Source organism: Hemicordylus capensis, chromosome 3 (genome assembly GCF_027244095.1).
Source record: "Hemicordylus capensis ecotype Gifberg chromosome 3, rHemCap1.1.pri, whole genome shotgun sequence".
Lineage (NCBI taxonomy): Eukaryota > Metazoa > Chordata > Lepidosauria > Squamata > Cordylidae > Hemicordylus > Hemicordylus capensis.
Window position 1 is genome coordinate 351,246,664 of NC_069659.1, and position 20,494 is coordinate 351,267,157.

A 20,494-nucleotide genomic window follows, 5' to 3' on the forward strand; every position below is an offset into this window, starting at 1 on the left:
GTCCGGCCCTAGTGGCCTATTGTATATTAATACATATCTTTATTGTTTGTTTGCTACATATAATTTGTATACATGTTCACATTAGTCACGATTGGGTTTTATCCCCCCTCTATTCTGCTAGATTGGTCTCTGGGACAACACAAGGGGACCACATAACACCAGTTTTGAAAGAACTGCACTGGCTGCTGATATGTTTCCAGGTGAAATACAGAGTGCTGGTTCTTACCTATAAAGCACTTAATGGCTTAGGTCCAGGCTATTTAAGAGAGCGCCTTCTTTGTTATAAACCCTGCTGCCTGATCTTCTGGACAGGTCCGGTTACGGTTGCCACCAGCTTGTTTGATGGCAACCCATGACCGGGCTTTTCTCTGGCTGCCCCAGGGCTTTGGAATATGCTCCCTATGGAAATAAGAGCATCTCTTTCTCTGTTTGTTTTCAGGAAGAACCTTAAGTCTCTCCTGTTTTTGCAGGCTTTTAATTAGAATTAATTTTAATAATTTTAAAACCTTGTTTTAATATCTATTTTATTCTATTTTTATTGTCATGTATTTCAATTTGTAACTTTTAAATATTTTAAATTTTGTACATCGCCTACAGATGTACAGATCAGGAGGTATAGAAATATGATTAATAAAATAAATAAATAAAATAAAATACCAATCTCTCTAAACTGGATAAACAGGCAACACAGCAAGTGTAAAGGGACACATGATACGAAGAAAGACTATATGCCACTTTGACCATATTACTGTAGAGCAGCCTATATACTGTGTAAAAAAACAAAACATTCCAATTTTGCATACATGTTGATACGGCCTGAATGACTACCCAGGAATAATCTATATAGATAATACACTAAGGTTGTATGTGGCAAGTCCCGCCTACACAGTGCTTTACCAGTCAGATGTAAGAGAACGGAAGCACTGTGGCGATTGGGCAGTGGGGATTCCATATGCAGATAGGGAAGAGGAGCAGGTAGGGGGCAAGTGAGCAGCGGGGAGGGGGCAGGCAAGACTGGGTGGCTGACACTGAGCAATAAAGCAGCCAGGGGCTGTGGCGGGGGGCAAGGAGAGCAACAAGTCCTAGCGCACCGATGATCAGTGCGGGTTCAGCTAGTATTTATTATTGGTGTATATATTGCTTTTCAACAAAAGCTTCGCACAGTGGTTTATGCAGTAAAAGAATGAGAAAAACTGACCTTGCAGTCAAGGTGGAAGCCAACTCAACTAATCAACTCATCACATCATGGCCACACACAAGGCAAATTTAGTGTTAGGAATTATGAGGATAAAAATTGTCATTAAAAATACCAGGACTGCAATACCATTATATGAATTTACAGTGTAGCCACATTTCAAAGTCTGGATCACCCATTTTAAAAAGGGCATTACATGGAGCTAGAAAACGACAACTGGAATTATCACCAGGGAGTGAGCACAGGAGCACCTTCCCTACCAGGAAAAGTAAAGCTATTTTGGGTGTTTAGCTTTGAAAAGGTGATGCTGAAGGTGGTTTGTAAAATTACAGACAATGTGGTGAGACAAATTTAACTTCCTCTCCTAATCTCAGAATTCAGGGTCACCCAAATGTGATCTGCAGTAAACCTAACACAACAGCTCTTAGGCAGGACAGCTAAAGGCAAGTTCCATTTCAGGCCTCTGAAAACCAGATGTTGTGGACAAACTGGGGCACGACATCACATTCACGCAAGTTTCCCAGAAGAATTAGACTGGCTACCACTGAAAAATAATGCTGGATTAGACGGACCTCTGGCCTGAGCCAGCAGAGCAATACTTGGTTTCCTGGGATATTCCATATCTGTCCTAGTGGGCCTGTCCCCCACCCCCTTTTTAAAAGGTATGGTACTAGAGTCAAGTTTTTTCTAAAACACTGAGATTTCAGATGTCTTATTTCACCATATATCAAGTCCTGAGTTTGCAAACTAACCTGCAACCCTACTCATGAAGGAACAACAACAAAAAATATTTATATACTGTTTTTCAACAAAAGTTTCCAAAGTGGTTTATAGACAGACAGATATAGATAGATATGAACAGAGGAAGGTCCTGCCACATTTCACCCCTCTCAAACCTCCCTCCCTACTTCTGCACCAGCATAACTCTGAATCAGCAAGAACCATTTTTCTGTAGCTAGAAGGAAGAACAGAAAAGAAACCCCACTCCTCTTGACCTGCTTGGCACCCCATCTGCATTGACCCCAAATAATCCTCCCCTAGCCACTATCACCCCAATTGACCTCAGCCCATGCCCCTTGTCTTTGTAGTTCCCCACTCACAAATATTTGCCCACCTTCCCACTGTATGCCCCAGACCCCCCATTTTTCTCTAAGACGAAAAGCAACCCAGGCTCATTATTCTGATTAAAATAACAAAATTCTGGGTGTAACAACAAAGATGCATCACCAGAGCAACTTATTACAAAAATGGCAGTTCAGGAATTTAATGACTTTCAGGAAGAGGCCCAACACCAGAAAAACTTCTTGTTTCCACAGGGCAGAAAAGCTGGCGAGAATCCCAGCTTAGCAGCAGCTGAGCACAAACCTGCGGCTGTCATGACCCTGCACCATCCACCAGCTGTCTGGATAATAAATACGTTCCCCTGCACTGAGCCCTTTGGGCGGGGGTGGGGATAAGAGTGTCACAACTTCACTATTAAACATGCCCTCTGCTCCAATTTACCCAGTTATTATTCTTGAGCAGGCCTGCATATCCTGTGACCCAAGAAACTAAACACCATCTATTCCAGCCTGTCAGGATAAACCTCCTGCTTTGCTGCCTGCCTGGGATGTCAGACAGCTGGCAGGCCACAATATCCAACTGGTGGGCTCTGTCCAGCTTGGTGGGTCACGAGCCACACAGACCTGAGTTTGAGCTTTTCACCCCTTCATGTGAGGAGCAGTTCCAGGCCTCTTTTGTTCCAAAACTGGATGCAGGATGCCTCTCTTTATCCTGTAAACAGAATATTTTCCCTGTGTACCAGCTCAAAACAGTTAAAAAGGGCAGGAAGCCTCTTCTGCATATGTTCTGCATAGCAGGGAAAGGACAGGTACCATGCTCTTAGTGGTCAAACAGGCTACTGTCAACCCAATCTAGCCCAACATAGTCACTCAGGACTTGCATCGCTTGCCAAGCACTCTCAGTCTTTATGGGTTGTAGCCACCTACTTGGCACAGCGGGGAAGTAACTTGCCTAAGGAGCAAGAGGTTGCCGGTTCAAATCCCTGCTGGTATGTTTCCCAGACTATGGGAAACACCTACATCGGGCAGCAGCGATATAGGAAGATGCTGAAAGGCATCATCTCACACTGCACGGGAGGAAGCAATGGTCAACCCCTCCTGTATTCTACCAAAGAAAACCACAGGTCTCTGTGGTCGCCAGGAGTCGACACCAACTCGATGGCACAACACACACAGGTTGTAAGATTTTGACCTAGGAAGCCCTTATGCAATCAATGGTGATGATCTCTCCCCCAAACCTAGTATGGTGAGGCTATGACTGAATATGGAAGGTGTAAACATATCCAGCAACCCCTACCTAATGTTATACAATGTAAATAAATACTCAACATTGTCCATTTTTCTTTATTTTTTGCAAGACATTTATTACTATTTTTAAAAAAACCCTAAAGAGATGACCACCTCGAGTGCACATTCAATATAAAAAGCTCAGGTTCACTGTCAAGAAGCATCACTCTCAATACCGTAGACACATTTCCCACAAATTCTTGACACAATTTCACTGCTGCTACAGCAAACAGCTACCATATTTGTGACAGTTTTACCTTTCCCAGATAGAAAGACAAACAGACTTTTATCTCTCCCAGATTAAAAAAAAACAAGCTTAGATTTTTTCCCCCTACACACCCACAGTTTAGTCTCAGGCAAGAGCCCATCACCATCTGATAATCACCCTAGAGATAAGTTACTAACTCAGCCTTCTGCTATAAAAATTGAGAGCTGTTGCAATTCTCTATGGGTGAAGACAGAAGAACTAGTCTCACATCTCCATGCAGAGGCGTAACTAGGGAAAACGGCGCCCGGGGCAAGCATTGAAATGGCGCCCCCCGCGCCCCCAACATACTACATTATACTTAGGTTTTTCCTCACAAGCGCCCACCGCCGCCGCCAAGCCAGGCCACTGACTAGCCGCCAGGCGCCAGCAAAGCAATGGGGGGGGCACGGGCGGCGCGGAAGGGACTGCTCATGGGGGAGGGGGCGCCGACGCGCTCCCTTGACTGCTGCAGCACTGCTGCACTGAGCAGGAAACATTTGTATTAACAAAATTTTTTTAAAAAAATTTAAAAAAATTATTTTTGTCATGGCGGCGCCCCCCATGTGACCAAAAAAGATGGCGCCCGGGGCACATGCCCCCCCTGCCCCCCCTATAGTTACGCCTCTGTCTCCATGCTGAAAGTGCTACATGCCTGGCATTGAAGTAGCAACTTAATACATTTTAAACTACAAGTGCCAACAAGTATTGCAGTGGGACCATACCCTGTTGGTAAATCACCCTTTTCATCTTGATTGATGGCCACAATAGAAAGATCAGTGTTGCCCCAGAAGCTAAAAGGCTGTCTTGACCATAAACATGGTGGAAGACCTGCTACATTGGGGAAAGGGGAATTTTTTAAAAAATAATCAAATAAGTGGAGAGTGTAATGACATCTACACTTTTTTAAAAACCCAGCAAATACTAAAACCAAATGCTGTCATTGAGTTAATTAAAATATTGTATTTATCTGAAAATATCAGATTAGCAACTCTTGCTTAGTACTTTTCCTGCCCCACCCTGCCATGAAAATTGAAATCATCAGCATTGAGGTGTTAAAAGGCATAGTCTACACTTTGAAACTATTACTACCACACAGATTACCAGAGCTCCTGTCAATAGTACCCCAAAAAGCATGGCAGAATCACACAGTTAAAGTACTAGGTAAATGGTTCATCACACCCAGATCCCAACGCACCATTCATATCTCAGAGAAAGAGAAAATGAACAGGGAGGGGGTTTCTGAGGTGTGCTTGTGTGTGGTTTTTTAAAAAAAGTTTCCTCACACTACTAATGCTGGCACATTGTTCTTAGACGAAGGACCACACAGCATGAAGCAAAAGGCAGATACCCAAGAAAAAAGTGGGACACTGTAGTTGTACACCACACACTATTTTGCTTCAACGCATGACAAATTGAATATTTGCACACAAGACCCTAGAGCAAACTGGCTGACTCCAGTGCAGCAGATGGAAAACTCTGACAAGAAGTCTGGGACCCAATACAAAAAAAGTTCTCTCTTGGCCACTGCCTGGTGTTCTAACATGCAATTCCAACCACCTCTCTCTTCCCCTAGGACCTCTGACACAACAGTCTGTTATCAAAGAGCGTCCACAGTATCTATTCATTCGTCACATATCCTAACTTTCCTCCAAGAATCTCTGAGTGGCATGCAGGCTGACCCCATTTTATCCTCACCACCACACTGTGAGAGCCACCCAATGAAGTCATGGTCGAGTGGTGAGCTGAACTCAGATCTCCCCAAATTCAACACGCTAGCCTCCACACCACATGGGCTCTCATCTAAGCCACATTTCACTCCCCCCGCCCCCGCCCCACAGTAATTCTGGACTACACATAAACAACTCTTGAGTCTGGCCACACATCAAGGCCAGACATAAAGACTGGACTCTCATCCTAAACTATGGCGAGTCTTTCAGTCCCTGGTGTGTAGACCACCTGTGTGCAAATCCCAGGTCAGGCCTGAGCAAACATTTTCACAGAGACTCAGTACCACATGTAGAAAGCAACAATAGTGGTGACTCACTTCAAGGACCTGCTGGAAGTATACATGAGAGAAGGAAAACGCTCTGCCTGGAGGAAAATCTAGATTAACACATTTGCAAATCTGTTTTCTTTGTTAATCTCTTCACTCCTCTTCTGCAGAGGAGACCCGGGCTGAGCACAACAAGATTCCAGGCCTGGTGCTCCTATTGTCATGCAAAGAGACAGATTCCTCTCTGAATGGGACTTGGGGCCTAAGCACAGGCTGCCTGGGCCACATTACATAACTGCCCATTATTACTCATACACTGGCCATTATTAAATTGACATCTTGCAAAATTTGATTTGCTCAGCAAACATTCCCCTTCTCAAGAGGATTAGCGAGTGCAGTGATCTTTTTCCACAGCTGTATTTAACTGCTTTGTGCCCCAAAGGACTGCCTGGTTTACTGTCCATTCCTCAGCGCTCTGCATTAGTTCTCTCTGTCCTCACTGGAATCAGCAAGTTCTCCCATTTCTGACCTGCAAGATGAACCCACCTTCCTCTGTGAAATCATTTACAAAAGACTCCCCTAACACAGATCCCTTTCCACAATTTACTGCCAATTATTTACATAGCAGCTTTTACATTCATCGCACTTTATATTATTCTTATCATGAGGTATACATACATTGGCAAAAACAACCTAATCCTCTTCTGATGAAACTGAATATACCAAAAGTTTAAAAGAGAACATCTGCAATATGACTTTATTCTTAAGAAAGTTGACCTTGTCTCTGAGGAGCCCAAGTTCAAACACCATCTCTTACTCCCACTCCTTCTATAACTTTGAACCAATTACTGCCTGAGCTATAGTCTCCTATTTGGAAAATGAGAATAAAGGTAATGTATAACCCCCAAATCCTGCTATGCTGCCTTATCGTGGTGGTGGTGGGGGCGGTGTTATTGGGAGAGATGAGCAAAATATCCAGGAGGTATACTCCCAGTAGGGTCACCCAAAAACGTGAAGGTCATCCCAACTGCCCAGCTAAAGCAAGCAGACACCTATATTGGGCAGCAGCAATATAGGAAGGTGCTGGAGGTGGACGATCACTTCAGTGACAACGACAAAGGCATAATTTCATACTGTAAGGGAGAAGGCAATGATAAACCACTCCTGTATTTTACCAAGAAAACCACATGGATACCTCACAGAACTGTTGCAAGAGAAAGATGTTTGTTTCTCTTTAAGCACTTTACAAATTAAGTGCTATTAAAGTGATTCAGTCGTCTTCTCTCATTCTAGCCAACTATGGCAGCAATACTACACACACTTGATTGATTGATTGATTGATTGATTGATTGATTGATTAAGTACCGTCAAGTCAGTGTCGACTCTTAGCAACTACATAGATAATAATAATAATAATAATCTAAATAAATAGTTATTATTATTATTATTATTATTATTTACATTTATATCCCACTCTTCTTCCAAGGAGCCCAGAGCAGTGTACTACATACTTAAGTTTCTCTTTCACAACAACCCTGTGAAGTAGGTTAGGCTGAGAGAGAAGTGACTGGCCCAGAGTCACCCAGCAAGTCTCATGGCTGAATGGGGATTTGAACTGGGGTCTCCTCTGGTCCTAGTCCAGTACTCTAACCACTACACCACGACCACACACATTTACCTGAGAGTACGTTCTATTAAACTCACTATTTCTAATGAGATATGCACAGGATTGCACTGGTCGTTAATCATATTAACCCCAATGTTTTCCAGAGTGGATCACCATTTATACGCTACTCTTTTTCTGGCGGTTACCAATAACATTGTAACCACTTCTATAAGAGTCCTTTCAGCAACATCTTTCAAGTGGGTCAAAAGTTAATTCTTATTTATTACAGTTATTACATTTCTCTAGTGCTATTTCCCCAGTCCCAACATTTCAGAACAAGCATACCATGTGGAAATCATTCACATCAGAGATTCCCAAAGTTCGCCATTAAATAAAACTCACTTTTAAAAAAGATTTTTGGCACTATGTTCCATTTACAACACACCTTAAACTAATTTTCTTTTTAAGGAATTTTTGCTTCATTACTATATATGTCCTTATTCTCTATTACACAGTCAAGTTCATTTACTCTTAAACATACCCCTCCCCTCACTTCCTATCAAAGAACACTGAATATTTCGCTAAAATCCTTCTTGCTTCACTACTAGAGCCCCAAACTGGGCTAGTTTCTTTGTTACAGTATAAATTAAAAAGAAACTCTTAAATTTGTAAGAATTAGAAACAGGGAGATTTATTTGCTCTTTTTCTGAAAACCCTATTACACTGTTTCATTATAGAAGCAGTTACACATTCTATAAAATCATTTTTCCTATTAAACATTAAGCAAAACTGCCTAAAATAGCATGCTTATTGAGCCATTCACTATGATTAAAAGGAGCCGTAGCCATTATTAAGATGAATTTGCAAGCTCTGTCAGGCCTTGAAAACTGAGTCATCAGTGTTATTTTTCATCTAGTGTTTCAAATGCCACATCATGGTTTAGAATCTTTTGCTCTGTGCTCACAACACAGTGAGTTACACTGCCATTATTCCCATTTTACAGATAGGAAAGAGATCCAGAGATGGAAACTTGTTCAACACAACACGTCCTAGAAAAGATATGGCATGAATCTGGATCTCAGGTCCGACTGAACACACTGACTCTTTTACTGCTAACAACCTTATTCCTTTAATAAATATTTTTGAAGCATCAGCATTTTGCAAAAAAATCAACACTCTTATTTACAACCAAGTATTGTGCACAAATAGAGCAAGTGTACAGCTGTCTTTATTATCAGGGCTGTACAGCTTAGTCCTCCTGCAGATGTTGAACTATAATTTGTCATAAGAACATAAGAACAGCTCTGCTGGATCAGGCACAAGGCCCATCTAATCCAGCATCCTGTTTCACACAATGGCCCACCAGATGCCTCTGGGGAGTTCACAGGCAAGAGGTATGTGCATGCCCTCTCTCCTGCTGTTGCTCCCCTGCAACTGGTATTAAGAGGCATCGTGCCTCTGAGGCTGGAGATGGCCCACAGTCACCAGACTAGTAGCCATTGATAGACCTGTCTTCCATGAATCTGTCTAAACCCCTTTTAAAGCCATCCAAGTTGGTGGCCATCACCACATCCCATGGCAAGGAATTCCATAGATTAATTGTGCGCTGTGTGAAAAAGTACTTCCTCTTGTTGGTCCTAAATTTCCCAACCTTCAGTTTTATGAGATGACCCCTGGTTCTAGTGTTGTGAGAGAGGGAGAAAAAATTCTCTGTCCACCCTCTCCACTCTATGCATAATTTTATACACTTTGATCATGTCTCCCCTTAGTCGTCTCTTTTCCAAAGTAAAGAGCCCCAGATGCTGTAGCCTAGCCTCATAAGGAAGGTGCTCCAGGCCCCTGATCATTCTGGTTGTTGCCCTCTTCTGCACCTTTTCCAGTTCTACAATATCCTTCTTAAGATATGGTGATCAAACCTGTGCGCAGTACTCCAGATGTGGCCACACCATAATTTTGTATAAGGGCATGATAATATTAGCATTTTTATTTTCAATCCCCTTCCTAATTATTCCTAGCATGGAATTAGCCTTTTTCACAGCTGCCATGCACTGAGCTGTCCACCACGACCCCAAGATCTCTCTCCTGATCAGTCACCGACAACTCAGATCCCATCAGCGTATATGTGAAGTTGGGGTTTTTTGACCCAATGTGCATCACTTTACAATTGCTTACACTGAACCGCATTTGCCATTTTGTCACCCACTCACCCAGTTTGGAGAGATTTTTTTGGAGTCCCTCACAATCCACTGTGGATTTCACTACCCTAAATAGTTTAGTGTTGTCTGCAAATCTGGCCACTTCACTCGTCACCCCAACTTCCAGATCATTACGAACAAGTTAAAGAGTACTGGTCTCATTACCAATGCCTGGGGGACTCACTTCCTACCTCCCTCCATTGTGAAAACTGTCCTTTTATTTCTCCTCCATTTCCTGTCCTTCAACCAGTTACTGATCCACACATGAACCTGTCCCCTTATTCCACGACTGCTAAGTTTACTCAAGAGCCTTTGGTGGGGAACTTTATCAAAAGCTTTTTACAAGTCCAAGTATACCATATCAACCGGATCACCTTTATGCACATTCCCTTTGACACTCTCAAAGAACTCCAAAAGGTTAGTGAGGCAAGACTTTCCCTTACATAAGCCATGCTAGATCTCCTTCAACAAGGCCTTTTCTTCTTTGTCCCCAGCGACAGTGGCCAATAGTCAAGGATGATGTGAGGTTTCGGTCCAACATCTGCGGGACGACTAAAGTGGTGTAGCCCTGATTTATATGGTCAGGTCCTCCTTCATGTGCAAGTTTGTTTATTAAATTTCTAATCTGCTGAACAGACCAGAGTCCTTGAACTGATTTACTATAAGGTTGAGGTTTTGACCCCAAATTTAATTGTGTGTCACATCTGCATTTTTGTCCTCGTTCTAAGGAACTCAAAGGGGTTAGTGTTGTTGTTTTTCTTCTCATTTTATCCTTACAACAACCCTGTGAGGTGAGTTGGGCCAAAATACAGTGTCTTCAAAGCCAAACAGGGAATTGAATCCATGTGCCCCTTACCCAATCTGGCACTTTAGCCACACTACTCCATCTTGGCTCCTTTTTGTGTTTGTATTCCACACTCACAGATTAACATCTACATTATACTTCTGTTTATAGCTATGCATTTTTAGTTCACGTGGCAGAGCAATGGAGCCACACCAACTGATTTCCAGTGTAAGATTTCAAAGTTCCTAATGGGCTGGTTTATAAACAATCGATCCACAGCATTTCCTCCACCAAGGAAAAGACAGCCCCTCTACCCAGAAGGCAACAGCTGTTTAGCAACATCCAGCAAAGCCTCAGCTGAAATACTAGAGGTAAGGGAGGAAGAGAAAATATACAGAAACCAACTTGGCAAAGGTTTTCATATACCAGCAAAACCATTCCACAAGGATATATCAATTATGCGGGGATAATACAGAAATTACCACTCACAGATTTACTCACTGCACTTTCTACAAGTCTTGTATTATTTTGGACCTATCTACAAACTCAGAACACACACATTGTCACATTGTACAGTGCCCACAGCACTTCAAAATGCAGAGGAGAGAAATCACAGAACGGGATATACTGCACACATCAAACGTTTCTGACCCTTGAAAAGGTAGAGGTGTTTGGTTTTGTTTTTAAACGTGGGAAAGCACTTACACAAAGCAATATAATTTCAATAGGGCTGGCCACAGAATTGTTTAAGTTGTAGCTCCACTCTTATAGCAAGAGTTTCAAGGAAGATACAGTCTAGGACCGGTGACATGTGGACACAAGAAGAATGCCTCTGTTAGACTGAAACACTTCAACAGTGTCTACAGGTTTTTAATGAGCTTGTTATATTTTTTAAATGTTGATCATTGTATGATCAACAGCCTGAATCATTTGGATTGGACAGAATAAAATGTAATAATAATAAGTCTGATCAACTTGTTCAATTACTTTATACTAGAGTTTGTCTAAATCCTTGGAAACAAAAAGAGGTATCATGGGGGGGGGAGGGGGAAAACAACCAAAAAGTCATACATAGCCAATTCCGTAATTAGGAATCTCTCTTTGTCTTAGGATATTGAAACTTGTCAGTGTGTGTCTATAGGTTTATACACACACGCACCCTTGCCAACTGAGAATAATCAGTTATGCATCTGATGAAGGATGCTATAGGTACGTTGTGCTGTCAAGTCAATGTCGACTCCTGGCACCCACAGAGCCCTGTGGTTATCTTTGGTAGAATACAGGAGGAGTTTACCATTGCCTCCTCCCATGCAATATGAGATGGTGCCTTTCAGCATCTTCCTAGATCGCTGCTGCCCAGTATAGATGTTTCCCAGTCTGGGAAACATACCAGTCTGGGAAACATATCAGCGGGGATTCGAACTGGCAACCTCTAGCTTGCTGAGTCAAGTCATTTCCCCGCTGCACAAAAACTTATGCTACAACAAATCTGTTCGTCTTTAAAGTGCCACAGGACTGTTGACTTTCCTGCAACAGATTACCACTGTTACTCCTCTGGAAAATCGCAAGGCAACTAGAATAAGGGAGAATTGTGGATGGAGCATACTAACCTATGTCAGAGAAGACCCAGAGAAAAGGCTAAAGACCCCTAAAGGTAAAGTGTGCCGTCGAGTCGGTGTCGACTCCTGGCGACCACAGAACCCTGTGGTTGTCTTTGGTAGAATACAAGAGGGGTTTACCATTGTCTCCTTCAGCACAGTATGAGATAATGCCTTTCAGCATCTTCCTATATTGCTGCTGCCTGAAATAGGTGTTTCCCATAGAAACATACCAGCAGGGTTTCGAACTGGCAACCTCTGGCTTGCTAGTCATGTCATTTCCTGCTGGACCCCTAGGAATAGTCAAATTGAATTAGAGCAAGAAAAAAGAAAGCCCTCTTAGGAACATAGGAAGCTGCCATATACTGAGTCAGACCACTGGTCTATCTAGCTCAGTACTGTCTTCACAGACTGGCAGTGACTTCTTCCAGGATGCAGGCAGGAGTCTCTCTCAGCCCTATCTTGGCAACATACTGTATGCTTTGGTAGTTTGTTGGTTCAATTAAAAAAATCTTGTCCTATTAAAAAAAAAAAAATCTTCTCCTATCTTGGAGATGCTGCCAGGGAGGGAACTTCGAACCTTCTGCTCTTCCCAGAGCGGCTCCATCCCCTGAGGGGAATATCTTGCAGTGCAGTGCTCATATATGATATCCTATTCAAATGCAACCAAGGCAGACCCTGCTTAGCTAAGAGGTCAAGTCATGCTTGCTTCCACAAGACCAGCTCTCTTCTCAAAACACCACCACCACCACCACATAGAAATGTCTCTTCTTAGACGTTATTCAGAGACAGCAAATTGCTCTGGAAGAAGAATTTTAAAAGCAATAGACACGACAAAATTACGGTTTATATCCCCTAGGATGTTGGTAACCCAACACACTCAGTAAACCATCGGCCCCACAGGCCTGAAAGAGTTGCGGGGTGGGGTGGGGGCGGCTCTTTTCTGAGGAGAGGAATGTGGTGTCAACGTGGGCACCGTTTACAACAGGCCTTGCAATGCACCACAAAATTTGAGAAGAGTAGACAGGGAGATGCTGGGGTGGGGTGTTTACTTTGAGTCCCTTGCTGGGCCACTGCAAGGGATCCTGGGGGCGAAGATCCCCCACTCACTGGTTGACTGGCTGCCCCTAAAATGCCCTTTAAGTCCCTCTGGTGGGTTTTCTCCGGAGAACAGTGGGGACTTTTTTTTTTTTAAAGGCATCTCCTTCAGGATCTTTGCAGAAGGGAAGCGGCTGCTGGGGGGCGGGGGGGGGGCAGCCTGGCAGCTTACAAGGCCGGTTGGAGACGGGGAAGGAGAGTCGGTGGGTTATGGAGCGGACTCGGATCTTTCTCGCCGGGAAGGGGATTCGCGCGGGGGTCCATTTCGCATCTCAGACACGACACACCACACAACACACACTCTGAGGAAAGCGAGCGACGCTTGGATGCTTTCCTGGCGAAGGGAGAGGAGAGGAGAGGAAAGGGGTTGCCTGCCGAGGCTCCAGCGGGAGAAGCGGCGGCGGCGCCTGGCAATGGGAAGGGGAAAGTGTTTGGGGAGGTGGGCGAAGGGGAAAACGGGCGCCCCCGGGGAACAGGGCCGCTGCGGGCCATCATTCATTGTCTGCGGGCGGCGTGGCAGAGAGGGCTGGGGCTGGGGGAGCCGCCGCCGCCGCCGCCCGAAGCAGCGACCCTCCTCCTTACCCGAAATCGTCGTCCATCGACTTGAAGTAGAACTTGTAGTTGGGCCGGTTGAGGAGGGCCTTGAAGTCGCCCAGCGTGACCCGCTCGGCCGGGATGGGCAGCTTCACCAGGTACGGCGTCTCCTGGTCGTCGAGGTGGTAGATGATCTTGGTCTCCGCCGCCGCCATGGCTCTGGCTGCTGGTGCTGCCGCCGCCCCGCACCGCACCGCCGGGAGCCCCCGAGCGAAGCCGGCAGCAGCTGGCCGAGCCCAGGCCTCGGCGGCGCCCAGCCCGCAGGAGGAGAAAAAGGAAGAGCGAGCGGCCCCCCTGTGGCCGCCGCCCCCGGCCCGGCCTCCCTTCGCTGGCGGCCTGTCGGAGCGGGGCGACTCGGGAGGGCCGGGCAGGCCTCACGCGCCTTGTTCTCCGGCCGGGTCCCAGCGCCGCCTCAGACGCACGCTCTGGCCGCCGCCGCCGCGCCTCCTGCCGCCGCTCCTGCAGCTCCTCCCCTCGGCGGCGAAGGGCTGCCTTGCTCCCGCTTGCTCTGCCGGTGGGTCACCGGCACTTCAGCACCTTCTCCCTCGCTGGGTTTCCTCCCCACAGCCCCCCCCCCCAAGAGGGGGTGAGTGAGGGGGCCGGGCTTGTGGAATGAGGGGGAAATGCCTTTTCTGAAAGCTGCTTTGTGATTACTTTGTTCTCATGGAATGGGAAAGTGTCTTTGCAAAAAGAGTGAGACAGAACTCAGGTTTGCACTGGTCAAGAAGTTGTTAATAGAGTTTGCAAGTGTGGAATGGAAAATTCCTTGCTGAGTTACTTATCTGCCAAGGACAGGCAGGGTGGGGGAAGAGGGTCCGGGTGTTGCAAACTTCATTAGCATAGGGGTCGAATGATCGGCTTATTCCCAACTGTAACTGTTCTGTTTCTTGGAATGTGGATGTGTCTTCTCTTCATTTGCTTATCTGTCTGCTGAAGAACCGAAACTTAGGGCAAAGTCCAGCCTCAAGGCAAACACATGTGTAAATGTAATGAATTAATTGGTCTCTCGGGCTGAATGGGGGACGCCCAGCTGTGTAACAATGCCAAGGTATAAAACCCCAAGGCACTGGGTATTTGGCGCGTTTTTCCTGGTAGGCCGCGAGGCACAGGAAAGAGCCACCAGCGCTGGTTTTGGTTCAATAAATGGTGACTATTGCTTCCTTCAATCATCCTTGTCTGTCTGGTTTGTGGTAACTGGGGTCTCCCAGGTAACAGGCTCTCCTCACGCCCACCTTCCCTCGTTGCCACGGCTGTGTGTGTGTGTGTGTGTGTGTGTGTGAGTGAAAGAGAGAGAGAGAGAGTGTGTGTGTGTGTGGCAGAGCCTAGGCTGAAGAGGGCCCTCAGTGGTGGAACCTCCATGTACAGTAGCAGACTACCTGCGAGGATCAGCTGCCGGGGATACGAGCAGGGGAGGGGCGTTGCCTTCGAGCCCTTTTCGGGCGGGGCGGGTGTCCCCACCACATCCCACCCAGTCCGGATCCAACCTCTGGCTGGAGGTGGGCATTCGATCCAGATTGCTGGACCTGACCCGAGGGGGCTCTTCCTTTTGGTCCCTACTGATTCCTCCTAGGTGCGCACTCAGTCCATAAGCCGTGGCAGCCCTAGACAAAAATGGGGTGGGAGTCACAGCAGGGGGGGACGAGCTGTGTGTTGCACGTGTTAGATTTCTCAAGCAGAAAGTGGGGCAGTGCGGGGCTAGCCACCTTTCGGGGAGGGGAGGCCACTCGCCCCGATGTTGTATTGCCGCCAGGGGTGTAACAAGGCTGGCGTGGGCCCAGAGACAAAATTTTAAAATGGGCCCCTCGCTGATACACACACACTTCACAATATATAGGCATGTGACTTGCCTCTGGGGGGCCCCTCGAGGCATGGGGGGCCCCTCGAGGTGTGGGGGCCCCCCAGGCAGCCGCCTCCCTTTGCCTAATAGTAGTTACGCCCCTGATTGCTGCCTCTTATAGCTGTATTCCCAATTCCGCTGTATTTTCTCTGTATTGCCGCCTCTTTCATAGCTGTATCCCCAATTCCGAGCGATCATTAGAGCCCCCACTTGTAAGGAATACTTTGTCATTCGCTTCTTCTGTCCCAAAGGCATTTGTCCTCCTCAAAATTAACCCACATTCCTGCATTCATTGGGCTTCCGTGATACAAAATATACACATATAGAAGTTGCCCCTAAAATTCCCTAAACTGCGCACACAAACAAATCGCACACCACCTCAAAAAAGGTTGATAAGGATGGGCCCAGTGCCTGCTCCCCCTCATTCATAATGTTTAGTCTTAAAACCACAGGTATCCAAATAATATCCCTCTTCTCCCAGCTCCTCTCCCCCAACCCTCCAGACTTGGTTGTATAACATCATTTACAATGCCTGCAAGAGCTTCCCGGAGGCATCTCCTTGATCCCTCAGGGAAACAGGATCCCAGAAAGGCTTTTCTTATATAGTTTACTTGGAAGTAAGTCCCACTGCATTCAGTAGGACTTACTCAATGGTAAACATGCATAGGATTGAACTGTTAGTCACCTTTTCATAAATAATGATGAAATGATCCTCATGGAGAGGATCAAGAAGATACACAAGACTATCTCTACCAGAGAAAATCTTATTTGGCAACTCCTCTAGTATCTTCATAGGCCAGAAAGCTAAAATCCCTAGAAGATTTTGGGGGGAGTTGTGTTCAGCATCATTCGCCATTATTTGTTTTATGTTTATTAATCGCTGATCATTTGTGGTATTGATTGCTTCTTTTACCATTTATCTCTCTTAAAATTGTTTATCATTATTGGGTTCATTATTGGATAAACCTTTCAGGAGTTAGAGCTTTCATCTCTTATTTCATTGTGCTGGGTAACATGTTATCTTGAATTTTAAATAAATCCAACTTACAATGCTTTTTAAAAAATATGATCCTTGCTAAAAGTATAATAAAATGTGGGGAACCAAAAAAGCCAGCAAACAGAAATCTAGGTCTATCCACCATTTTGTTTTTAAGGTTGCCTGGAGCATGGCATGGCAGCATGCACACAGCCTTGAGCACAGAAATGGCTGTGTTTGAGTTTCAGAGTTCAGGCTGTTATTCTTGTTTCTACACAGAACCTAATGGATGCCCTTCCCCAGAACAGGGAACATGCCCATCCTGGCTGTAAAGGAGGATTCTGTCCACAAGCCCAAACTCCATTGCCAACGTAAGGGATTTTGTTAACTAGCCTGGATCTCCTTTTCTGTCCTGACACAAGCATGAACAGCATCACAAAAGCAACTGAATGCTTTTCCCCCAGCCCTATCATTATCACATTAATACATTTCATATAAAATTGCATGCTTATGATACATCTACAGTATGACTCAACCCAAGACAATGCTTCACTTTTTTAACCAGCAGAACGCCCAAGGTTATGAGAGGCCTGGGGCAGATTCTGCTCACTTACACACATCAGATGGAAATAGGCCAGGCCCATGTTGTAAGTACTGAGATGCTGTATTTTCCATTCTCATCAAGTCCTCTTCAGTTACAAGTACTGAAATGGTTAACCAAATCCCGATTAAAAACGTGCACATAAGATGTAAAGCGAATATAAAATGTAAAGCTTTACATTTTTAGTGTCCTTACTGGACATGACCTAGGCAGGCTCAAAAGTCTTTTCACATCCTTTGAGATCTTCTCAGAGGTCCATAGTACGAGGGCCCGTGGAAGGGCTTTTTCTATCTATCTATCTGATGCTATTCGTGTTTTGTACATTGCCCTGAGTCTGTGGATTGGGCGTTATAGTAAATCTTTTAATTAATTAATTAGCTAGCTAGCTAGCTAGCATTGAATGGTTGTGTCAGGGGTCCTCAACCTTGGGTCCCCAAATGTTGTTGGACTACAACTCCCAGCATCTCCAGCCACAATGGCTAGAGGTCAAGGATGCTGGGAGTTGCAGTCCAACATCTGGGGACCCAAGGTTGGGAACTTGTGTTCCAAGTTCTACAAGAGACCTTTCTACAAGGTAAGTTAATGCAAAAGACAGGGTAGCGAGTGATTTCAAAGGCTCATTTTCTTATTTTTTCTTAGAAACCATAGAATGTCCCAAGTCCAGTAGTAACCAACTGATAATAAAAATCGCCTTCAGTTAGCCTTTGGCTTGTGGAAGGGTCCAAAATATGTCGGTCTGACATTTCCCTCAACCCAGGAGAGCCTGAGGAGCGGGTGGGGGGGAGAATCAGAATTTGGCAGTGTATGAATTTCTCCCTTTTTGAAACGCCTCCGATTTGCACATGCCTTTCACTGGGCAAGCGAGTGTGATTGGCACCGCTGACAGACTGGCACCTTCAGAGCACAAAATTCAGGCAAGGGAAGGCAACATACAGAACTGTTACTTGTCCGAAAAGTATACTCTGCCTCTGGCCGAAACAAGCCCAGTCTAGAATTGCAAGCCAAATCCACTTTTAACCTATCTTTAAAACTGTTTTAAAAAAACAAACAGAAAGAAACCTCAGGCATCCAGAGAGAGGTTTAAATGCCTGTGTTTTATATCAAGCTTGTAAACACTCTTGGGGGGAAAGTGAGCTTTGTCATATCTGCTTCCCTAACTAGTGTCCAAGCGGGGGGCGGAGGGGAGTGTCCAAGTGAGACAATCATGCACATACTATAAGCTTATAGCAGAGCAGCAGCAACAGTAAGTATTTTACCAAGTCTAAAGCATTCTAAGTTGATGTTGGGAAAAGGGAGCTTTCGTAAAACCAGATATCTCCAGCAGCCAGTAGAGACGATGTTTCAAAACCAGGAAAATTGCTCTAAAGCCTTCAAGACTGCAGGACCTTCTCCTAACTTCCTCAGTGGGCCATTTCTATTGCTGGACACAAGCAATACTACAGCCCGTTCTGCATGTTATCCTGGTGCATGGGCATCAGAGCCTCTCTCTGTGAGGTTGGGTGGGGCTGTAGCCAGTTTACTAGAAACACCACAAACTCATTTTTGGGAGCTAAAGTTGTGTGATGAATTGTGGGTCAGCAAACATCACATGACAAGGTGCATTGGCTGAAATCAAGAGGCTTTTCCAAGGCACACCTGGAGTACTGTATACAATTCTGGTCACCACATCTTTAAAAGGACGTTGTTGAACTGGGAAAGGTGCAGAAGAGGGCCACCAATTTGATCAGGGGCCTGGAGGACCTTTCAGATGAGGCAAGGCTACAACACCTGAGGCTATTTAGTTTAGGGGGGAAAACGACTATGAGGAGACATGAAAGAGTTCTATAAAATCATGCATGGTGTGGAGAAAGTGCATAGAGAGAAATTCTTCTCCCTCTCACATAACACTAGAACCAGGGGTCATCCCATGAAATTGATTGCCAAGAAATCTAGGACCAACAAACGGAAGTACTTTTTCACACAATGCATAATTCACCTGTGGAATTCTCTGCCACAAGGAATTCTCTGCCAACAACCTGAATGGCTTTAAGAGGGGTTTGGATCACTTCATGGAGAAGAGGTCTACCGGCTACTAGTCGGAGGACTATAGGCCACCTCCAGCCTCAAAGACAGGATGCCTCTAAGTACTAGATGCAGGGGAGTAGCAGCAGGAGAGAGGGCATGCCCTCAACTCCTGCCTGTAGGCTTCCAGCGGCATCTGGTGGGCCACTGTGTGGAACAGGATGCTGGACTAGATGGGCATTCTTGGGCCTGATCCAACAGGGCTGTTCTTATTCATTTCCATTCCTGTACACATTAGCCAACGCACTTTGAATACTGTATAACCAGGCTGGCTGTGTCACCTACCACCACATGGTTAGTCCTTAAGCCAGCACCTACCAGAATGCACTCATCACACACACACTGGAATTTCTAGGAGAGACAGACAAGCTCACACTAAGGAATCCTTCACACATAACCCTAATTGGGCACTATTAAAAGTGCCCAATTTAAGAGGCTATTTGGGGGGAGCAACTGACCATATCCAACCCCAGCACAGCATTCCTTAAATGGCTGATACTGGTGTTACCTTGTATTTCTTTTTAGATTGTGAGCCCTTTGGGGACAGGGGAGTATCTTATTTATTATTTTTCTCTATAAATCATTTTGAGAACTTTTGTTGAAAAGCAGCATATGAATATACATTGTAGTAATACCTTGAACAGGCATGGTTGCTGTTGTCTCTATAGGCAAGTATCTACAAATCCACTTGCCAGCTTGCCAATAGAGAGTGCACTCAGCCCTCTGGTGAGCAGGACACTTGACACCACACACAGAGATCTCCTCCCCAGAGGTCTAATTTCCACTCCCCTTTTTGAATAGGTATGATAAGGCAGGGATCCTTTCTGAGCAGCTGCAAAGGGCTCCCACTGTTTCTTACCCTCTTTGTATCCCAGTGCAAATGACAGAAGACGCGCTTCTCTCCAAAGCTCTCTGCCTGTGTGCCAGAAAAGGATCTGAGGGAAGAGAGAGGATTGGCAGAGACTACAAATGGCTGGCTAGTGAGTTCAGCCAAAATTGGTGGATCCTTGTCTATAGGTGCTCCCCCACACATGTATAGGAACGTGTAAAGATTTCTACCCACATTGTTCAGCTTCCTGGCATGTTCACAAACCACCCTGGCGGTGGACCTCCCAAAGATCCAGACATCACTTGTGTGGTTTGTAAACATGCCAAGAAGTTGAACCACACGGGCAGTCGTCTTTCCACGTACAGAGACCAGCGTGGGAGCAACCACAAAGTCTGTGGCAACCACATCAATTAAACTACGTGCCAAGGGGACTTAAAACTGTCCTTATCTGGGATAAGCTGTGAACTTCACTCTCCTACCAAGTCTTGAAATATTTGTGCAGATTCCAGTATATTACGGAACAGACAGCCCA

The 20,494-nt window shown here is 45.3% G+C and overlaps 1 protein-coding gene across 5 annotated transcripts in view; it reads right to left on the bottom strand.

Moving 5' to 3' along the window:
• Positions 1-14,273, bottom strand: part of DVL3 (dishevelled segment polarity protein 3) — a 65,711-nt gene extending 51,438 nt beyond the window's left edge. Inside the window, exon 1 of one of the 5 annotated variants that reach the window (XM_053310297.1) lies at positions 13,647-14,273. In XM_053310297.1, the coding sequence (XP_053166272.1) occupies positions 13,647-13,813 (167 nt within the window). In that variant the 5' untranslated portion in view covers positions 13,814-14,273. The remainder of the gene's footprint in view (positions 1-13,646) is intronic. The other 4 variants (XM_053310296.1, XM_053310295.1, XM_053310299.1 and 1 more) reach the window with 4 other exon arrangements.
• Between the last annotated feature and the right edge of the window lie 6,221 nt (positions 14,274-20,494).